The sequence below is a fragment of the Sycon ciliatum genome, chromosome 10, assembly GCF_964019385.1.
Source record: "Sycon ciliatum chromosome 10, ocSycCili1.1, whole genome shotgun sequence".
Lineage (NCBI taxonomy): Eukaryota > Metazoa > Porifera > Calcarea > Leucosolenida > Sycettidae > Sycon > Sycon ciliatum.
This window is the reverse complement of record NC_088652.1, coordinates 20,974,947-20,995,360: the sequence shown is the minus strand read 5'-3', so window position 1 is coordinate 20,995,360 and position 20,414 is coordinate 20,974,947. Positions and strand designations below refer to the sequence as shown.

General features: G+C 50.0%; 1 protein-coding gene across 1 annotated transcript; it reads right to left on the bottom strand.

The window, feature by feature from the left end:
* Positions 1-6,186: 6,186 nt before the first annotated feature.
* Positions 6,187-19,193, bottom strand: LOC135826116 (uncharacterized). Its single transcript, XM_065338752.1, has 2 exons — positions 8,366-19,193; positions 6,187-7,344 (listed from the first exon to the last, which is right to left on the bottom strand). Exon 1 carries the CDS (start codon positions 19,191-19,193, stop codon positions 8,400-8,402), a length of 10,794 nt encoding a protein of 3,597 aa, XP_065194824.1. The 3' UTR covers positions 6,187-7,344; positions 8,366-8,399.
* Between the last annotated feature and the right edge of the window lie 1,221 nt (positions 19,194-20,414).

The window sequence follows — 20,414 nt, the reverse complement described above, 5'->3', positions numbered from 1 at the left end:
TCGACGGCACCAGCAGCATATCAGAAATTGGCAGAACTTGCTTCAGTGTCTATAGTGGCAAAATACCAGGCTCGCTGGAAGCAGGTCAAAATAACCAGATGAATGCAGAAACAGCATGGTTTGGAGAAACTTCGGATTTTTCATCCGTCCGGCAGCTCCGACGAAGATATCGGGTGTGGTCACCATGGCAACTCCATAGCAACAGCATAGCAACTCCATCGCAACAGCATGAAAACAGTGCAGAGAAGCCTTTGGAAAAGCATAAGATGAGACTTTGAGGTAAGATAAAGTAACTACAATAATTCAGTGCCAGAACACATTGTTGCTACATGTACAGTACTGACGTGGTGACGAGTAGGGAAGAACAATGAGCCGAAGACTGAGCAAACTGGAATTTACCCGGTATTTGACGGAAATAAATGACAAACTATTACATGTAGAACATCGTCTGCAAATTTTTGGGACTACTGAAACTTCAGCAACTCCAGCATGAGAGATTTTGTGCATAGAGTGTGTGCTGGATTCTTGGTACAATATCACCGTCAATGCTTTTCTTGGTCGCTGGAAGCCACCTGCTGATCAGCTGACGATTTGTTCCGAGCAGGCCGTTTTGATGTCAGCTCTCTTGGTCCAGTCGCCGAAGTATATACTGTCCTACTCGTCGCCTGCAGGAGAGGACGACTGCTCCGATGCGACTCCAATAACACCTGGCAATATTTCTTCTTGCGCAGCCATGCGCATGGGCTCCGACGAACAAGGACTATTGCCGGGAGGACGCCTGTCGCGGTTCGCTTCCAATAACACCTCGCATTATTTCTCCTTGCGCAGCAATGCGCAAAGTGTTGGACGAACGAAGACAACTGATTCCGAAAGGAAATACGACGCTGAAGACGATGAGCTACATGGCAAATGCGTGCAACCAAGTGAAATGCCCGAAAAATCCTTGCCGATTTTACTCGAACTGTACGTGAGTTCAAAAAATTGCCGCATCATGACGTATGTGGGCTCAAACGAAAGCTGAGGGCCTCAGCTACATGCTGCGCCACACGAGAAGGCCCTAGGGCGCCCTGTGCAGCTTCCGTGTAGCTACAGATCGATCTATGCATGCGCCTTTCCTTGGTGCCATGCATGTACGCGATTCAGCGTTAGCACTTTTTGACAGGTCATGTCACGTGACTGAAGTGCCTACTAGTAGTAGTACTAGTAGATTATGTAGATTGCTCTGTCGGGCCGCGGGAGGGGATAATTAAATTTTTTGAGGCAGCGATCGTGACCCCGCGGCGCGGGGCACCTGACCGCGGCACAGACGTACAGAGTCAGTACGACAGTCAGTGGACAACCGTCGCTGGATGGCGACGGCATAGGCTCATTACTACATTAGTCATTACATAGACCATGTAGACTGTGTAGAGTACACATCCAGCGAAAAACACACGATCGATCGAGGCTCGAGATATCGGCACGTGAAACGTATGTTTGTACACGAATAAAGAGGTTTAGCATAACGAAATTCGTCTGAATTTTCGTTAGATTTTGAAGCCCGGGAACGAGTAACGAAACTTACAACGAACTTCCGAACACACACTCGCGGAAAACATCAATCCAACGAAGTTTGGTCTGTCGACTTTTCGTTCCGCGCGCGATCACATGAGAATTTTTGTTCCTTTTGACATTTTTCTGAGGTCCTTATTTTCACGACCAGAATGTCTGAGCCGAACTCAAATCCTGCAGTTTCTGCTGCTGCTGTTGCCTCTGGTAATCAGGAGGGACGACAACTTACGCGGGGTACGCAAATGGATCTCATGATGCTCCGCCTTGTGAGGTCGATGCCGAATTGTTTCTTGCGGAAATCACGCACGAATGAAGAAGCAGCTCTGCTGCTTTCCCAGAGCGGTAGGAGATTTGCTGGGCTGAAAAGAAAGGGCTTGTGGATCGGCTTCATCTCCCGCTCAAGAAGCATTCGAGTGGTGAGGCCACCAGTTTACGAAAGTCGGGGAGTGACGAGGATTACCTTTTTGTATTTCGCGTGGATTTCCGCGACATCCATGGTGTCCAGTAGCAACACCGAAGTTCGTTGCGAACGTTCTGCTAAACAAAAATTCAGCGAATTTCGGTCGGCTTTTTCGTACGGCGGCACAACGAAAATGAACAACGAATTTCGTTGTGCTAAATTAAACCTCTCTAATAATGTCTACATTTACGTCCGTCGCCAGGCCCCCAGACCCGCCCTTGACACACGATCTGAGCTGATGCCATAATCATGATAATACTTCAACGAGCGAGGACTGCATGCAGTGGACTGTGCATGTGGTCCGCTTGCGCTATCGCTGCTGCCGTGCTGGAGCGTCGATATCGCGATCCCATCATCTGTTTCGTTGGGCATGCGTGAGTCGGATGATGAGATGGGACGGAGCTCCGGAGTGCAACAGTTACATGCGTCAGATCAGTGCATGCAGGAACTACCCGTGCACGCGTGACAGAGCCAGGCGCCATGCCAGCAAAGAAGTATTTTAGTTACTAAAATACTGTAATAATACGTATAATAATAGTTTCGAAGAGACCGAAACCTCCGGTCAAGCGCCATGTGACAGCCTCATGCAGCATGCATGGCGGATTCGCTCAGCAGATCAGATATCACATCATGCAAAGAAGGATCGCTCAGCTCAGATGCAAGCGCATTGGACAGCCTCGTCACCATTTTGACATTATTCACATCATGCTGCTCAACTATTCATTTGCTAAGTGGATTTCGCGCCAGGAGTGTCAGTGTCCATGGCGCGCGCGGCAGGACTGAGGTGAGGAGCAAAGAGTCTAGAGTGCAACCTGAACAGTGGTGTTATGTACACCTAGTGACTTACAAGTACAAGCTACCGGTACTGTTAAATAAGTGCTATGCAGGATTGCCTCAGAATCAGAATCAGGACACATCGGCTTCTACTACTAGTAAGTAGTAGGGACTTGGTATGATATTACAGTAATACGGTCCAGTGCTGCCAAACCGTCCGATTTTTCGGACAGTGTCCGATTTTTGAAGGCTCTTCCGAAAACCGGTCCGAAAAGGGAAACGTCCGAAAAGCAGCCAAAATGTCAGAGATCATTACTTTCCTATGCAGAAGTCCTGTACTGTACTTTCACTTTTCAGCGCAACTGAAGGCACAAATCACTGTACATTTGCTTCTAAAAAGGCTAGCGCTTGGCTGTGGAAGTGCAAAGTAACATGCCTGGATCAGGCTGGATGGCATGTACACTGACAGTCTGTACAGAGTCAGTGTGCGACCACACTCATCATTACAAAATTCATGACAGCTCTGGGGTTACCATGGCAACAAAGCGAATTTTTTCATGGTGTTTTAGGCGATATTTTGAATTCTCTGTAAAATAATTGCCGAGGAGAAAAATTCGCACCATGTGGTCAGCCTTGCACTTTGCAGGTTGGCGGTGAAGGGTGTCCGATTTTAGGCGAAAATTATTTGGCAGCACTGAATACCCTAACACTGGCTAACACTGGTTAAAAACCAGTGTTAGATAAACCTTGTTATAGTTCACGCAATTGTTAGATTGACAGCATGAAACAAGGACACTGTGTTCGGAAAGAGTGACCTTACTACAACCTTCCGCGGTTGGCAGAGCCCCACTACTTGTAATAGTTCCAGAACTGAGTAGCACAAGCAAGTACATGACAGAATCATTGTAGTACCCTTTTCGTGCATTTTGCGTTGTCATCATTTCCATCCACTAAGCCTACCCCTCAGCAGTCTCCTCATCTCCCAAATCTTCTGTAGACTTCACTACCCTAGAAGGCTAGAACTCGCAATGCTTCTACCCACAGTACCGCCCGATCCAGACATTCCAGAGGCCAGCCTCTCTCTCTCTCTTTCTCTCTCTCTCTCTCTCTCTCTCTCTTTCTCTCTCTCTCTCTCTTCTCTCTCTCTCTCTCTCTCTCTCTCTCTCTCTCTCTCTCTCTCTCTCTCTCTCTCTCTCTCTCGCCCGCTCTCTCTCTCTCTCTCTCTCTCTCTCTCTCTCTCTCTCTCTCTCTCTCTCTCTCTCTCTCTCTCTCTCTCTTTCTCTTTCTCTTTCTCTTTCTCTTTGTCTCTGATATGGAACCATGCAATAGATGTATTGAGAACACACAGCCATTCAACTATTGTTTTGTTCTGACATCAGCTTTGGCATTTTTCTGTTGTGTGTTTTGTGTGTGTGTGTGTGTGTGTGTGTGTGTGTGTGTGTGTGTGTGTGTGTGTGTGTGTGTGTGTGTGTGTGTGTGTGTGTGTGTGTGTGTGTGCGTGTATCTGTGGGTGCACATCCAGTGCATTTGCAGATTTGCGTGCTTCTCTTGCGACGGGCGTTTACATGGTACATGGTACATGGTGTGTGTGTGTGTGTGTGTATGTGTGTGACTCTTTTACCCTGACTCTGGCTCCCTGTCACAATGGAGTGACGTGGCCCTATGCCAATGGGGCAGTCATACTATTAGAGTGTGTGTGTGAGCATTTGTTCTTACTCTGGATTGCTTCTTTGTGTGTATGTGTGTGCGTATATGCAATTGCGTTTTGCGTGCACGTCTTGTTTTGCATGTCCAGCTGCTGCTGGCTCTCTACTTTTCTGTTGCAGACGCACAGATGCAAGAACGTGGCACGTTACCCAAGTCCCTTAACTCACAACCGCAGTGGGTAATTTCTTTACTGTTTGTGTGCATGATGCTGTGAATAAAGATGTTTTGTTTCGCAATTGCCATTGTGAGTAGTAGCATTGTGAGTAGTAGCATTGTGAGTAGTAGCATTGTGAGTAGTAGCATTGTGAGTAGTAGCATTGTGAGTAGTAGCATTGTGAGTAGTAGCATTGTGAGTAGTAGCATTGTGAGTAGTAGCATTGTGAGTAGTAGCATTATTTCTGTGATTGGACTAGTCAAATTAGATGTAAGTTAATTTTTAAAGCATGTACCACGGCTCTAGGAGCTGCATCTGCGCCTTGATCCTTGGAGGGTGGTGGTGTTCCTACGGATGCAGAGACTCGGCCTCTAGCCGTGTCTCACGCGAACCGTGAATTTCACGTTCTTGACCCAACAGTTGTTGGACTTTCCGTTCAACACTATTGAACGCCGATCGCGCTCACGTTTTTTTGTCTTTATCTTCTCGCTCCGCCATGGCGGAGTGATTGCTAGTGGCAGCAGGAGCTGCCGCGTTTCCGTTTAGTTCAGATATCATCATTGATGCGATATTCATGTTCACGATCCCTCAACTCAGCGCACGGTATGAACGACTTCTTCAAGTTCTTGACTATAAGTTCTGGATACCATGGACATAGAATGCCTTGTTAGGGCCAGTGAGCGGTACGCGCATGCTGGGAACGCTTCGTACTGGGCAATGCCCATTCTCAGCAGAGCCATATACATTTTTTTAAAAGAGTATTTGACCACGTGACATGTGTTCCCCTTCCCACACTGATCATGAATGTGCTTGAACAGTGAACATGCATGTACGTGTATTCGAAGTATTTACCTTTTCACGCGTGCCAGAAACTGTTAGATTTGCACGCGCCAGAAACTGTGACGTAAATGAAGTTATGCATATAACTCTAATGTCTATCACTTTACATGGCATTTACCCATGGCGGGTGAGAGTTTACTCTATTTCTTATAGAACTGCACAGCATGTCACATGATGGCAGCTTCCGCCACTGTGCATCATAGGATGTGCAGTGTTTGCATCAACCATCAGTATCACGGTCTGAACCCTGCATTCTGTTTTCTGTATTCTGCACTTTATTATTCTGAATTCTACATTCTTCATTCTGTATTCTGCATTCTGTATTCTGACTTCTGAATTCTGCTTTCTTTATTCTGTATTGTGCACTCTATTCTGAATTCTACATTCTTCATTCTGTATTCTGAATTTTGAATTCTGTATTCTTCATTCTGTATTCTGAATTCTGCACTCTGTGATTACGTCGGGCAGCTATCGTGAGTTCCTTCGGGGACGAACACACTGGTTTTACACGGGTATTTTGTCTCGTGTGTGTGTTGGGGTGTGGTGCTGGGGTGGGGTGGGGTGGGGAGTCATCATCATTTACACTGCACAGCCAGAGGTTGTCACTGAGAGAGCTGAATTTACTGAAAGCACAACGTAAATTGATAAAATTAAAAGACCTACACCAGACTGCCAGGATGTCAAAAGACTCGAAATGAGCTACAGTACAAGTACCAGGGCACCGCGGCAAGGCGCGCAGGGCATGTATATCATAAGTTCATAACGTGGGCTAGAAAGCGAAATCAGTGGATGGCCATGCACAAAGTAATGAGAGGCAATGCAGAAAAGCGCTCGAGTTGAACGAAAACGAGATCATGTAGAAATAAAACATGCATGTGCACACAATGACCTCATGCATGAGCACACAATGACCTCATGGATAATACACAATGACCTCATGGATAATACACAATGACATCATGGATAATACACAACGGCCAAGATAATGATATTATGTAGATCACTAGTTGAGGGTGTGTTGGCAAGAGAAAACTGCGGGTAAGATCTGCAACAGCAATGTGTAGTTGTGCAACCGCTGCTGGCATCTGACATTGGTAAGAATGCTAGTAGGGCAACCACTATATGCACGGCGGTGTGTGTATTTGTGTTTGTGTACATGCATCCACATAAGGGGGGGGGGGGGGGTACCTGCATACATGTAGGTTTGTGAGCATACTCAGTCAAGGTGGGATAGGCTGGCATGTCGACCAACTACTTGCTTGTGCGCAAGTATATATGTGTTGCTGTGTGTGGGGGGGGGGGGGGGAGGAGAGGTAGTGATCCATTGGATGCCAGTTAATGTACACACAAGTAGGAGCCGCAGGAATGGCAGTGGTGCCGGTGTTCCGGGGGGGGGGGGGGGGGAGAAAGGACAATTTGGAAAAGGTAGACTTGAAATTGGCAGCAAAATCTTTAAAAAAGAAAACACATGTGCAGATACAGGCCTCATGAAGCAAACAATGGGCAAGATAAATTCCAAAGAGCACAAGCAATACAAATCGAAACTGCGAAGAACGATTAAAAGTTACGATATACATTGTGCATGTCGGTGGCAAGAGTGTATTCGCATAGACATACTCATAGACATACTCATAGACATACTCATAGACATCGCCACACTCTGAACGGTACGTGATGGATGCTGAATTGTGCAGGCCAGTATGCAGTAACACAATCAAAACTGATCATTTTGACAGAACTGATGTGGGCAAGAATGGGACAACGGTGACTGTACCTCATGTTAGTCCGCAGACACACTGCCCTGGCGTGTCCCGCAAGCAGGGCAGCAAGCAGAACAGTTGATGGCAGGGTGATTCTCCTGTCAAGGAAAGCAGAAAGAGCGAGGGGGAGAGAGAGAGAGAGAGAGAGAGAGAGAGAGAGAGAGACACACACACACACACACCCTCAGTGCGATGACACAGCATAGGTCCTAAAAGTATAATCACAGTGCACAATGCTACTAATGTGTTGTTGAGACGGTAGATGTTTGAGAGGTTCTGGACATAGTGAGTCCTTTGTCTGTAGACGTCACGGCCTTAAAGGTCCAACACCAGTTGCAAGAGTACCTGATGACACAACAAGAGTGTGCCGCTCTAACAGCTGCTTTGTCACGGCGCTATTCCGTCATTACATCATATTAGTGATGCACTGCGTACAAGCAGTATTCAAACAGGTCTTCCGCAGCACAACTGCAGCTTAGTTGCACGCACTGCGCCCCCCCCCCCCCCCGCCGCCCCATACGTCGTGCATACGTTGTAATAAAGGTGAACAGAGGTAGCATGCTCGATGCGTGATCATGTGTGCGTCCGTAATGACAGTGCACAACGTCAGCTGTGCACAGATAAACTAGATGTCCGTGGGTGGATGCGTGTGGGATGAGCATACAGAGGCGTCAGACACGCTATGATCACTACGGTATTGACCGCACCACTCTTAGTCCCGACACCCTGTGCATCAATAAAAAGCACTGATCTGGGCTCTAAATTCAGAACGCTTTTCTGGGGAGCCGCTTTTCTGGGGAGCCACCCCAACCCCGGGAGGAAATTGTACATCAGGTGGCTGACGTTAACAGCGTAAAATACCTTCCGACGCCCCTGGCGTACATAAAAATACTTCAAGTACAACATAAATCCGTTTCATGCTCACACCTGCCTGTTGCCTGCCACCCTCCTGGCACCTCTACTGTCGCGCCTTGGCCCGCGCCAGCTTTCTCCCCATACCTTACACCAGATGTGGCCCTAAGTGTTTATAAGCATACTGTTGGGTAGACCCGAGTATCAGTTGTCCTCCGGCCGCTGAGTCTGCTATGTAATAATGCAACATACGTACTGCATACGTACCACGAACTCCCGTTCAGAACAACTGCACAGAATGCTAGCGGAGACTCTGGCAGCATAGGTCTATCTCTGGCAGGGTTGGCCAGGCGGAGCGCAGCACCAGCATTCCCATTTCACTGCGCTCCAGGCTCTCGGCCGAGCGCAGTGCCGACATGACGTGGCGTAGGAACTCCAACGGGTCGACAACATCACCACCAAGCTCGCGCTCACTCTTGATATGTCTGACGGTCTCTTTGCTGCCACTGTCAGGTGCAGGAGATAAACTAAACACGTCGGCAATGGCGGACATGTTGGCCAGCATCTCCGCACGATCTCGTCCCAAGAACAGTCCACCAGAGAAGCAGAGGATCTCTCCAAACAGTCGTGGTAGCGACACTCGTAGTCGTGGCAGCCGAGAAAGTGCTTCACCACACGAATCACCAGCCAACGTACACCGCCAATCGGACATGATTGATTGCATCTTGTTTCCCAGACTAGCGTACATCAACAGAGATGACGATCTGCTCCAGTTGCCAGCATTTTTTCGGTGAATCTTGGAAAGCTCGGATGACGATCTGCTCCAGTTGCCAGCATTTTTTCGGTGAATCTTGGAAAGCTCGTTGGCCTGAAATGGGCTGATCAGTATGATTGTAGCGCTCCACGGGTTATTGACCAGCAGGACCCACTCCACTGGTCTGAGGAAATCATCCATGTTGCTCAGCACATCTGCATCTTCAACGGTTCTACGAAACGATTGCGTTGCATGTAGGTGTGCATTGCAGTTCCACAGCCTGCTGCTCACTGCCGATTGGAACTTAGTGAGTGGAAGCTGCGTCCCTTCAAAGCAACGCCAAACTGGAGTGAGATCGTTAGGGCTGACTTGACCAACCAACTTGCCATGCACAGCCATTTCCTCCAAATACGGCCCTAGGAATTCTTTTACAGGCTCCTTGGGCGGTGGGAGTTCTCGCTCGCGTTCTTCCTCTATCTCCTGCTCGAGCTCCCTCTCCTGTTCCTCATCTAGCTCCTGGGCGTAGCGACGCTGGTGCGGCACGAGCTGAGTGCAGCGCTTCACAATCTCCCCCGCACCTTGCAGTGACTTGCCTCGCTGTGCCACTATGTCAGTTACTGACTGAGGCCTCCGGACTTGACCATACATCTCACATAGCTCTAGACGGTCTTGTAAGCTGCACTCTTCACCGGTCCTCCTAATAACGTCATCGGATACATCAGCTGCTCGGCACGGTTCTAGAGCATTCTCAGTGTGTAGATGAGCAAGACCCTGACTGGCCCAAGAGTAGAAACTATCCTCTGTTGTTGAAATACTGTTTTGAAAACACCACAGTACAACATGCTTGTGCTCAACATCAGATGCCGGCGAAAGCCTGCACAGCTGCCGGATCTGACGGTCGATTTCTGGTGGAGCCCAGAAGCTGACCGAGTGTGTGCTTCGCAAGCGTCGCATACGCATGCACGCCTGTACAAACTCATCTCGACGAAGGTTCTTTCCCAGAGTGACTGCCGCTCTCGTTTCATCGACCATTTGAAGATCGGTACCTCTGCAATGAGCATGATCCAAGTAGACGATACATTCACTTAGATTGCTGGCGTAGGGACTCAGTTCCAGTTTACATGCACTGTGACTACGACGGTCTAGCACACGTAATTGATTAGCCGAGTCAAAGTAGATAACTGCTTCTTTGTCAGTGCGCTGCTTGAGCCATTGCTTTGCAAACTCTTCATTGCTCAAATCCAGCACAACTGCACCTGCGTCGATAATAGTGTTGATCGGACCTGCTTTCACTGCTCTTGATTTTTGTGGAGATTTGATCTTCAGGGCTCCTGTCACCATGCCTTCAGGTTCAGCTGCTGCTGCTGCTGCTGCTGCTGTTGTTGCTGCTGTTGGTGACAACCCTGCTTTCATTGCTGTGTCTTCTCTCCGCCGTACGTCTTCTGCTGCTCTCGGCTGCACTGTACCCGTTGCATTGGCTGATGATGCTTCATTGGGTGATATCACGGTGGTGCTGGCTGTCGCTGTTGCTAATGGTGGTATTGTTGTAGCCGGTCTCCATCCAGATGATGTCTCGGTAATAGCAGTGAGCAGAGCGCGTCCGTTACAGTCTTCTGGCAGGACATTGTAGCGATTGTTACACTTTCTCAGTAAGAGGCTGCACACGTATGCATTGGTATGCTTCAACTGTGGCAGGTCCTGTTGCTTTGTGGAGCCTGGCAGCAAATGACGGGTGTCGTTTGTTCCACTAAAACCCGTCACACACCGCTCTCGACTGCTCGATGTCATTGACCAACCATTGGCTATCAGCTTCCGGGGAAACTCCTTTGCCTCGCTGGGGAAAATGGTGTGATTGACGAAGAAGTTGATGGCATCCATGTGATAGCGCAGAAACGGATACACCAGATTATTCATCTGCAGGGGATCCTGGCGATTTATGCTGTCAAACTCTCGTATGCTTTCATCCACTGAGTTACCGTCAGCAACATTCACCCATGAGTTGTAGATTTCTTTCTTGGCTGCCCTGTGATCCAACTTGTCTAAGACCGTATTGATTTGACCATCAGTCAGGCCGTGTTGATAGTAACTGAGCAGAGTGAGGACAATTGCAACATCCGGATGTCCAAACTCGGTACGCTCTGCTGCCACATCTTTGGCACGGAAAGGCACGGCCATTCGGATCAGGCGATTACCAACAGGGTTGCTGTTGCTGCTGCTTCCGCTGCTACTTTCACTGCTCCCAGAGCCACTGCTGCCGCTGCTCCCAGAGGGTCTGTTACTGCCACTGTTGCCGCTGCTGCTATCGCTGCTGCCAGAGCCACTGTTGTTGCAACTGCTGCTGCTGCTGCTGGACACTGCACGTTGAGTGGTGGACATTAAACCGTACTCAACGCGATATCTCTTTTTCAGTGCAAGCAACAGGACACCGCTAGCCAGGAGACCACGCAGAATTAGCATTGTCAATGTCATCTTATCGGGCATGCTGCGGAACATATCTGCACCAATTTTCAAAAGGTTGTGAGTTTGTAGTAGCTGTTTCAGCTGCTCTCTTTCCTCGGGTTTAGCCTTTGTCAATGCATTCATGAAGTCGGGCTTTGTCAAACGCCCCCGGCCACTAAATATGTAGTCTACCAGTGCTTCACAAAGCGCCTTGTACAGCGGGTCTTGCTCAGGGGAATCGTGGACGCGCACAAATGGAAACTCATGCGCCTGTTTGCTTGTGTAGGTGACGGCTTCCTTGAACCTGTCTTTCATCGCAGGCATGCAGACTTTCACAGCTTCCAACACAAGTTCAGCCACATCCCAACGCAGCTCCTTGCCATCTGGTGGTGAAGAGTCACCGAGTGGGTAGATGAGCTGAAAACGATGATGCAGAACTTCGTCCGCTTCGTCAATGATGTCACGCCCATACACATGCAGATCGTTCATCAGATTGCTTAATATCCTTGCTAGTTGGGTGTTGCGTTTAAAGCAGGCTTCCTGATGCTTGATCTGCAATGACAACAAGTGCTCACGGACCGTCACCATGACATCACGCCGTTGCCTAGCAACCTGCAAGAAATCCCTCAGTCTGCCAGCGTCACCCTCACTCAGTGGGATGTCACGTCGAAACGGGAGGGAGTAGACACGATGGTTGAGCAGTCCACCGAGTTTGAAGACAAGCTGATTGATATTGGTGTTGTGAAGTGAAGTCAAGACGATGATTCTGACCAATGACTCGCTGTCCGCAAGTTCAGCTGCAATGATTGGTAAAATGACACTAGTCTTGCCTTCACCCATGTTCAACTGCATCACAGCATGCAGTTGATTCTGTGCCTTCTCTTCAAGCTTGATATCATGATGATGCTGCTGCTGCTGCTGCCGCTGCTGTTGCTGTTGCTGCTGCTGCTGCTGCTGTTTGTATAGCTGCTCGCCTTGGTGTACTTGCTGCTCCATGCCAAGGCAACTTGATGGGTTCATCATTTGCACGGCCACATCAACTTGTCTCTTCCAGATGCACGCATCATTCTCTAACTCAAAAAGAAGCCACTGCACGTGATGCAGCGGTGCCCAATTTGCATGCGGCTCATTCGATAGCTCTCTTTGCAACATGTCCAGTTGGTCGTTCTTGTGAAGACGAATCAGGCGGGACCACCGCTGGACATCCACCATATCCATTGCCCAGTGCACGATGCACTTTCTTGTGACCTGATCAATGGTGATGTTGAGAAGGCCTGGCACTGTCGGGACCCTGCTCAGCAGATGTGGCAGCAGAGCCAGCGGGAGACAGCGCAGTAGCAGGCCGCATGAGTGCATGGCTTTCTGGGAATCGAGCCTAGAAAAGCTGCTGTCCACGGCACGCTGCACTTGCTTCCTTGTCTTGTCCTGCAGCTTCTCCTTCTGTCTCAGGCTTTGGAAGAAGAACTGGTCATTGTCACGCTTGCCACTGGCCTCCACCTTTGGCAATGGATGGTGCCGTAGATCCTGGAGGCTCTTTTTCAGATCATGTGAGAAATCATCAATGATCGGATTGAGTTGTCCTCCTGACGTCTGCAGGGTTTGGAGCTGCTCTTGAAGCCGTTCAACTTCCATCAGCTCATTGGCGCCATCACTGTGTGGCTGCCGGTTCTGTTTGATGGCAGCCGGCCCGGGTGCTTCACCTGTACTGCTACTACTGCGGTCTTGGCTATGCGGGGCCGGCGGCATCGTGATACTAAGCAGTCTACAGTAATCTTGATGGCGTTCCTGTGAGTCAGGTTCCAAACGGTGCAACACGGCAGGCGGTGTCGTCACCTCCATCACCTGCACCGAGGCAGACATAAGCTCTGCGTAGCGCTGCAGGACCTTGGAGGAGTTGGCGTGCGTGAGGCGAGCGGCAAAATCATTGCGATACTCGTATCCACGTTCGAACAAGCGCTCTTGTGACACTTGAAAGTCCATTGGTAGTGAAGCGGGAGAAGTCTTATGGTAGGTGTCAAAGTACGGACCATTGCTAAGTAGATTGCCGGCAAACACAACGTCCTGGCTAATGCAGCCGGTCAGCGTTGCCTTATCTGAGTCATACTGCTGCTTAAGCTGACTGCGTCGTTCCTGGTAGCTCCTCACTGTTTCACTGCTGGCATGGGCACTGGGTTTGTCCAGACCTCGGGACGAGCAGAAATCCTTAAATGATTTAATTTTGGCCGTGAAGACGTGTGAGGCAGGTGGCTGGACAGCATGCGGCGATGGGAACTGACGCAGTCCGGGAGGCTCTGTTGTCTCGCGAGAGTTTGCAAGAGCTGCCAGCATGTGCAAGGAAAGTCTACTCTGCTTGCCTTGGTACGTCCATAGTGAAAACATGAGTGCCAGTCGAATACGCTCAGCCACAGATTCCTTACAGCTGTCAATGTGTTCATGAAGTGCTATGAAGTCACTGCACAAATCAATTCCTGACCAGCTCTTGCAAGTCAAAAGAGACAAACGGTCGATGCCTTTTCGGAATTCTTTCTGTTTGCCATCCATACAGCCGTTAGCTCGTGTACGTAGTTCTTTATCAATGCTGCCTGCTGTGAACGCCATAGCTGATCCAGTTCTAGTTATCAGCCTCCATGTTGCTTCCCATGTTTTTCTGTGCAGAGCTGGAACATGGTCAAATGCTGGTGTGGGAGAAGCACGAGCCACGTCATTGTCTTCTTGAAGACGAGCTAGTAATGGCAGGTTGTTACGACTCCATGTGTAGCTCATCTTGTTCAGAGGCCTCTTTGAAAGATCGTCTATGGACTTCAGTTGCTTCTCCCGCGCTTCCGATGTACCCTGAGTGTGAAGAAATGAGACAGTCTCCGTGTTGCTGATGATATTGTCCACCAATAGAACATACGCATCGCTTGCACAATACGATGGTAGATGAGCTGGCCATTGGACAGTTTGCATCACTTCCATGTGCTTTGGGTAATAGTGACGAGATGGTGATAGTTGTGCAGTGTGGTACAACCACAGTAAGGATGGATCATCAAGTGGATCACATGACCAACAACGTGCTGACTGGAGTATAAGAATGGCCATTTCCATACCAGTCATTTCAGTGAATGGGTCTGGCTGTACGCATGATGTCATGGCGTGCAACAAAGACAGGTAGAACCAGGCACAGCGGCTGTCCGGACCTTTCAATTGCTGCAGGTCGGGTCGGATGGCAAAACGGAACATCCTTGGCTCATACAATTTCTCAAGTTGGATTTTGACAATTGCGTGCTGATTTGCAGACTCATCAGCAGCAGATCCATACACTGGTAGACCATGTGGTAAGAGTAAACAGCGCTGCTCAGATTTCTCACTCTTGTTAGACACCAGAACTAAACCGGTTGACAGGCCCAGTAGAGTACCACCAAGACTTTGATCACTATCCACACTCCAGCCAATGTAGTCATCACTTTTCAACACCACCGATCCGTCGGCTTCATTGCAGATGAAGAATGACAAACCAAGACGCGGCAAACGGATACGAACCCTCCCCTCCATGTCCAACCAGATTTCAATGTACTTGGCAAGTTCAATACGCAGCATCACTTCCAGTACTGATTCACCAACTGAGGATGTTAGACTGAGCAGAGTGGATGCTGGGGACACGCCGACGGATGCACCGTCACAAACGCACAGTCGACCATTGCTGAAGTTAAGAATGTACTCACAACGGTCTACGTCAGCAAAGTTCTTGTCCCTGAAGTACACTGGACGTACGTAGATCTTGTGAGTGTGGATATCTAACCAAAAGCTGTGTTCGTCCACCATCAGCGCTGGTAGGTCAAATGCATTGCCATCTGAGAACCAGGACGGATCAAGTAGCAACAATTCGTGACCATCGGCACGGCATTCATACACGCACAGCTGTTTCCTGCCAAGGCGATTATGTCTTGCAAACAGGAATGGTCCAACTTGCTCCGGTGATGAGTCATTGCCAATGTTGTCCACTGAGCATGCTGCCAAGGCACCTGTTGCCTGCGCTATCTGACCCTGTGGACTGGTGCAGGACATGACGACAAAGACGGTTGCCTTGAAATGTCGACTGAACAATTCCGACCTGGTGATGTCTGTTGACAATCTTCCCGGCGGCAATCCGTTGATCCAACATTTGCCTTCTCGCAGGTCAAATTGAACAAACTCCTCTTCATGTCCATGCTTCCACTTACAGCTGATCCAGAGCTGATCCTCATCATGGATTCCATAGCTTAAAGCAGATATGCCAGGCATGTAGAAGTCTGAGATGAAGTTCTCGAATTCTGGATTTCTGCCTTCGCTATTCATCCTGTCCTTGATGATCGCGATAAAGGAGGAGTGGTTGTTGAATGCAATACGTAATGTTTGCTTAGTAAGATGATCCAAGAAGCCCTGAGCTCGACTTTGATTCAGCACTGTGTTAGCATGGAGGTCAGTGACGAACTTCAGCCAGTTGAATAGTGCTCTCGCGTCGTGTCCGTCCAGATCAACGCTGTGTTGATAGGTCAACGTACCAAACGTTGCAATGTGAGCAGCAGCCTCTTGCAGCTTACCGGCTGAATCATCCTCGACTTGCTCCATCAGGGCACGAATTTTATCCAGCCATATCACAGCTTCCTGGCGACATTCCGCTAAGATGGTGTACAGTGCGGAGATGGTAGTCTGTTCTGGCCCAGCACGTGCATGTGTCAAGTACAAGCTTAGCAAGCGGTTAGCCAGTAGAACAACGCTACACAAAGACCAATAGTTGGCCCAGTTGCCCTTGACACTGCCGAGTACTGTGCGCAATTCAAGGCTGAACTCTGCCACGAAAGCGGTATCCTGACAGGGATGATGGGCATCACGAAGTATGGTTTGTTCCTCATTGGACTCTGCCTGCCATACACTCTGTGCAATAAGCTGTACAACCTGCACACGATGTAGTAGCAGTGTTCGCTGGTGAATACCCCGTAGTATGTTGTACCACTGAAGACGCTGTCCAGCACGCACACTGCCGAATGTGATGAACTCGCGCAGACTGAAGAATTCCGGGCAGACATTCTGATTGGCGATGACATCACTCTGCTGGTGCGTGGTCACATCGATGTATTGCTGCAGCTGGCCATTGCTGTGATCAAGAGTGCAGGTTTTGCGTATGGCATTGTTACGACAACATGGAACCTGCATCACCATGCTGTCCTTAGCCAGAGTGCAGTTCATGTTGCACGGCTCAACGAAGCTCTGCCAGCGCTCATTCCGTAGTTTCTTGTTTGAGTAGTGAGCATTCAGGAAAGGTACATTTGTGCTCCCGAGCGTCACCTTTCTTTTGGCTGATGAGCCTGATAAGCGTCGAACCCATTCAGCTTTTGAATGCTGCGAGTTCTCCTCGAATGAGACAGACAAGAGAAAGTGCTCGTTGAAAACGAGAGTGCAATCTCGCCAGCTGCTGATATTGCTGGGAATACACAGCTCAAACACAACGGCTTTCCTGTACGGCTGCTCTGGAGGAAGAAGACGCTCGAAGATCTGATGCGTTCTTCCATCCAGTTCTCTATCCAGCCTACACTTGTCGCAGCGCCATTTATAGTGGTTTTCTGTTTGCACCGTGTAGTCGCTATTCCATTCGTATTTGTAATCACAGCTCATTGTGCGAAACCGCCGCTCATCCTCACTCATCTTCTCCAAGGCGTTCTGGACAGCCGTTCTGTGCACCTCCTCCTTCTGCTCATCTTGGACGATGAGCTGCTCAAGACATTCTTTCATCTCACGTTGTGTATTGAAGTATTGCACGGAGAGGGAGTGGCTGGTCACACCGGGTTGCAGTGGCCCAGTACTCTGTGTTGCGTTTAGAGAACGACCACGGTAGTATGCTTCCACCTCGTGTAGAATTTCCATCTCCAGCGGCGTGGTTGTCAGGATGTTGCATAGTGGTTCCATGTTCACATCAGTTCCGTGCTGGAGAAGCAACGGAAGATCAGATGTCGCTGACATGTCACACATTGCCATGAGAACGGAGGCCACTAGGAGACGACGGCTTTGGGCTATCGCATCCGATTTATCATAGATCTTAGCCGTTGCACTCTTGTAGCTCATCATGTTGCTGAGACAGTCTGCCGTTGACATTGATTGCAGTTTCCGCTGCTGCCACCACCTGAGTATCTGTTCTTCAAAGGCATGTAGACCAATGTGACTGCCTTCAGGAGAGCTGATGCCTGCCATTGACAAGTCACTGCCATTGCCATGCTGGTCCATTGCTCCGTGGATAATGTCAACCTTAGGCGTGTTGTCTCCAAGCAGGCTGGAGATCCCGGCACGCGATGCACTCAGGGACAGAACAGTTGACTGCTCATCAACCGGAGCAGCTGCAATGGTATCCAATTTAGCTGTGGACTCCAGTGATGCACAGTGCTCCTTCCAATCAACACCCAGTGTAGAACTTATGTTGGTGACAGTTGTCATGGAAACACTGATCTGTCGCAAACACATCTCAAGCATACCATCTGGCAGGTCTGCAGTCTCCAGTAGACATGACAGTTTGTGGATGCGATTGCTGACTTTGCATAGCATCTGATGCAGCAGGTCCGTGCTGATACTGCTGCTGCCGTGGTTGCTGTGGCTGCTGGCACCACTACCGCTGATGCTGTTGCCATGGCTGCTGGCACCACTACCGCTGCGGCTGCTGTTGTTGCTGCTATCCTTGGCCTTGCTGTTGTGGCCTTTACTGCTTCCTGGCGGTGAGTTGGAGAGGAGGAATTGTGTCATGAATCGCAGCATAGCGGTCTTGTACAGGACCGTTCCGGTCACAAACCCATGGTCCTTGACCAGAGTTGCATGAAGAATATACTTCACAGCAAACCATGTTGGATTGCGACGCCACGGCAGCATGCTGGAGTTATGGCTTCTGGGAAACATCACCACATCCCTCACTTTCTTCTGCACGGCAACAACAGTCGAGTCTGGCGTGTCTGATTCCTGTAGGGCCACCATTGCGGAGAAGAGCCATTCAAAGACGTACTTTGAGCTGATGACTTCACGATTCTCCTTCAATACTGTGTGACGACGTTCAGTTGTTGCCATGGCATCAGGGAAGACATGCCGTTGAAGACAGCAGATTTGCTCAGCCATTGTCTGTGAGAATGCATGCTTCTTTGGTAGGACAATTGAGAGTCGTGGTTGTTCAGTGAGCAAAGGGCCTTCAGCGGATACCACCGTCTTTGCTGCAGCTTGGATGTCGTAACCGCTGACTTCCACAAGGTTGTCTTCCAGCACGGCGAATGTCAGCGCTGCATTTTGTGCCGGTAGATAGACGGGCAATCGCTCGTTGACTGCCAAGTTCTGCCATGTCCTGCAAAGTTGATCAGTGTTGGGTCGGAATGAATCATCCCATGCATAGAGCATACCTGTGGTTTTAGCAGGCAGAATGTCGGCGTTGATGTCTGCAAACGCACTCAACACCTGTCTCTCTCCATAGTTGCATTCCAGTGGATCCTCAGTGCTCTCTGCACGATGGTCTGGCAGATGGCGAGGTAGAAAAACGGTGTTGATGGCTTCTTCAGAGCCTATCCATTCGCACGGATGCTGATCGAAATGTGCAGAACCCGGAACGGCATGGTTTTCGTCTGATGCTGTGGTTAGCTGGCCCTGACGCCGTCGCTGTCCCCGCTGCTGTCCCTGCTGCTGTCGCGGCTGCTGTCCCTGCTGTTGTTGCTGCTGTCGCAACTGCTGTCCCTGCTGTTGTTGCTGTTGTTGCTGCCGCTGGTGCTGCTGGTGCTGCTGGTGCTGCTGCTGGTGCTGCTGCGGCTGCTGCTGCTGTGGCTGCTGTGGATGATGATGCGGTTGGTGCTGCTGGTGCCGTCTGTTCTCTTCTTGATCACGCTTCTGCCGTTGCGTTGGCTGGTGTTGCTGTGGAAGCATTGCAGCAGTGCAAAGTCAGTGCCAGTGCTTCTGTATCACTTGCAAGGCCCGTTCCTGTAAACGTTGATGAGAGGTGATGTCAAGTCACCAAGTAGCCGTCAATTAGTAGTAGACAGAGTCTTTAGCTCGGCATTTGGCCTCCTCAGCATCAAAACCCCTTCGTTGTGATCGGTGTAATGCAGATGTGAGAAGTTTCGACGCTGTCGCACACTGCTCAGTTCAATGCGTATGTTGTATTGGGTTGTTTTTTCGTTTCTGGCAGTTTCCCAAATCAGTGCCTTGTAATATTGCGCGAGGCTGCCGTGGGTATGCTTCCTGGGTCAGTATGTTGGGTTTTGTCCTGGGTACTCCGGTGTCCCTCTGGAAATTCTCTGGTCGATGTTAATTGTGATAACCGGGGTATTGACCTGGTTGATGACCTGTTTGTTGACCTGGGTGATAACCGGGGTATTGACGTGGGTGTTGACCTCGTGGTTGACCTGGTTGATGACCTGGGTGTTAGCCTGGGTATTGAAATCGTAGCTAGCCTGGGTGATGACTGGGGTATTGACCTGGGTGTTGACCTGGGTGTTGACCCGGTTGCTGACCTGGGTGTTAGTCTAGGTGATGACCTGGTATTGACCCAGATGTGGTTCCCTGGCAGTGACCCGGGTGCTGTGCCTGGCAGTGACCTGGCTGGTGCTGTCCCTGGCAGTGACCTGGCTGGTGCTGTCCCCGGCAGTGACCTGGCTGGTGCTGTCCCTGGCAGTGACCTGGCTGGTGCTGTCCCTGGCAGTGACCTGGCTGGTGCTGTCCCCGGCAGTGACCTGGCTGGTGCTGTCCCTGGCAGTGACCTGGCTGGTGCTGTCCCCGGCAGTGACCTGGCTGGTGCTGCCCCTTGCAGTGGCCTGGCTGGTGATGTCCCTGGCAGTGACCTGGCTGGTGCTGTCCCTGGCAGTGACCTGGCTGGTGCTGTCCCTGGCAGTGACCTGGCTGGTGCTGTGCCTGGCAGTGACCTGGCTGGTGCTGTGCCTGGCAGTGACCTGGCTGGTGCTGTGCCTGGCAGTGACCTGGCTGGTGCTGTCCCTGGCGGTGAGCCGGTGTGTTTGTGTACCCCGTACGAGTGTGTTCCAGGGGCTGTCTGTGGTGCTGCCCTCAGATATCCACGCAGCAGGACCCCTGTAGGTTGCTGTTTTCTGGTCAGCGTGCCCGGTTGTTGTCCCAGTCGGGTCTCAAGGTGGC

Excerpts from the sequence above, each read along its gene's own strand:
- LOC135826116 (XM_065338752.1), bottom strand. The coding sequence starts at position 19,193 with ATGCTTCCACAGCAACACCAGCCAACGCAACGGCAGAAGCGTGATCAA.